Source organism: Geospiza fortis, unplaced genomic scaffold (genome assembly GCF_000277835.1).
Source record: "Geospiza fortis unplaced genomic scaffold, GeoFor_1.0 scaffold78, whole genome shotgun sequence".
NCBI lineage: Eukaryota > Metazoa > Chordata > Aves > Passeriformes > Thraupidae > Geospiza > Geospiza fortis.
In genome coordinates, this window is record NW_005054339.1 from 1,558,007 (window position 1) to 1,559,011 (window position 1,005).

The following is a 1,005-nucleotide window of genomic DNA, read 5'->3' on the forward strand; positions in this document are numbered from 1 at the left end:
GGGCTGCGGGCCGGCGCGACACCGAGCCAGGCGGGACCGTCCCCCTCGGTCTCTGTGCCGCTCAGCCCGGCTGCTGTCACGCAGGATGAGCCCAGCGAGTGGGAGAAGACAGAGCTGGACCAGGCGCAGGTGGAGCAGCGGATCAAGGAGTACAACAGCCAAATCAACAGCAACCTCTTCATGAGCCTGGTACGGGGTCGGCACAGGGCAGGGGGGGTCACGGTGCCCTGCTCTGACCCCACTCACTCCCCACCGGTGTCTCGTAGAACAAGGACGGCTCCTACACCGGCTTCATCAAGGTGCAGCTGAAGCTGGTTCGCCCTGTCTCGGTGCCGGCCACCAAGCGGGTCCCCTCCCTGCAGGCGGGGCGGCCACACCCCCAGGGGGTGAAGCGCCGCACGTCCTTCTACCTGCCCAAGGGAACCGTCAAGCACCTGCACATCCTCTCGCACACCCGCGCCAGCGAGGTCATCGATGCGCTCCTCCGCAAGTTCACCGTCATCGACAACCCCCGCAAGTTCGCCCTCTTCGAGAGGTCTGAGAAGGATGAGCAAGGTAGTGCCCTGTCCTCACAGTGCTGGCCGTGTCCCCATATTGTCAGTTTCCCCTGGGTGGTGGCAGTTCCATGGTGGTGATGTCCCCAGGATTCCTCATGGTGCTGACAGCATGCCCATGGCAGTGGAGTCCCCACAGGGCTGGTGTCCCCCATGGTGGCAATATCACGGCAGTGGTGCCCCAGTAGTGACAGCTTTCCTTAGGCAGCAGCACCCCCTTGGTGGCGGCATCCCTGTAGCAGTGGTATCCCCCTTTGGTGACACTGTCCCCTGTCACCATGCATGCGTCCCCCATTGCAGCAGAGGTGTCCCCTGTGGTGGTGTTGTCCCCATAGCAGCAGCATCCCCGTAGCAGCAGCGATGTCCCCGTAGCGGCGGTGTCCCCGCGGTGACACGTGGCCCCATTGCAGTGTACCTGCGGAAGCTGGGTGACGACGAGCAGCCCCTGCGG

General features: G+C 64.4%; 1 protein-coding gene across 1 annotated transcript in view; it reads left to right on the forward strand.

Moving 5' to 3' along the window:
- The window catches only part of RASSF1 (Ras association domain family member 1), a 5,927-nt gene that overhangs the window by 4,226 nt on the left and 696 nt on the right, over positions 1-1,005 (forward strand). The window contains exons 3-5 of the mRNA XM_031058230.1: positions 85-189; positions 267-555; positions 965-1,001. Of these exons, the coding sequence (XP_030914090.1) occupies positions 85-189; positions 267-555; positions 965-1,001 (431 nt within the window). The remainder of the gene's footprint in view (positions 1-84; positions 190-266; positions 556-964; positions 1,002-1,005) is intronic.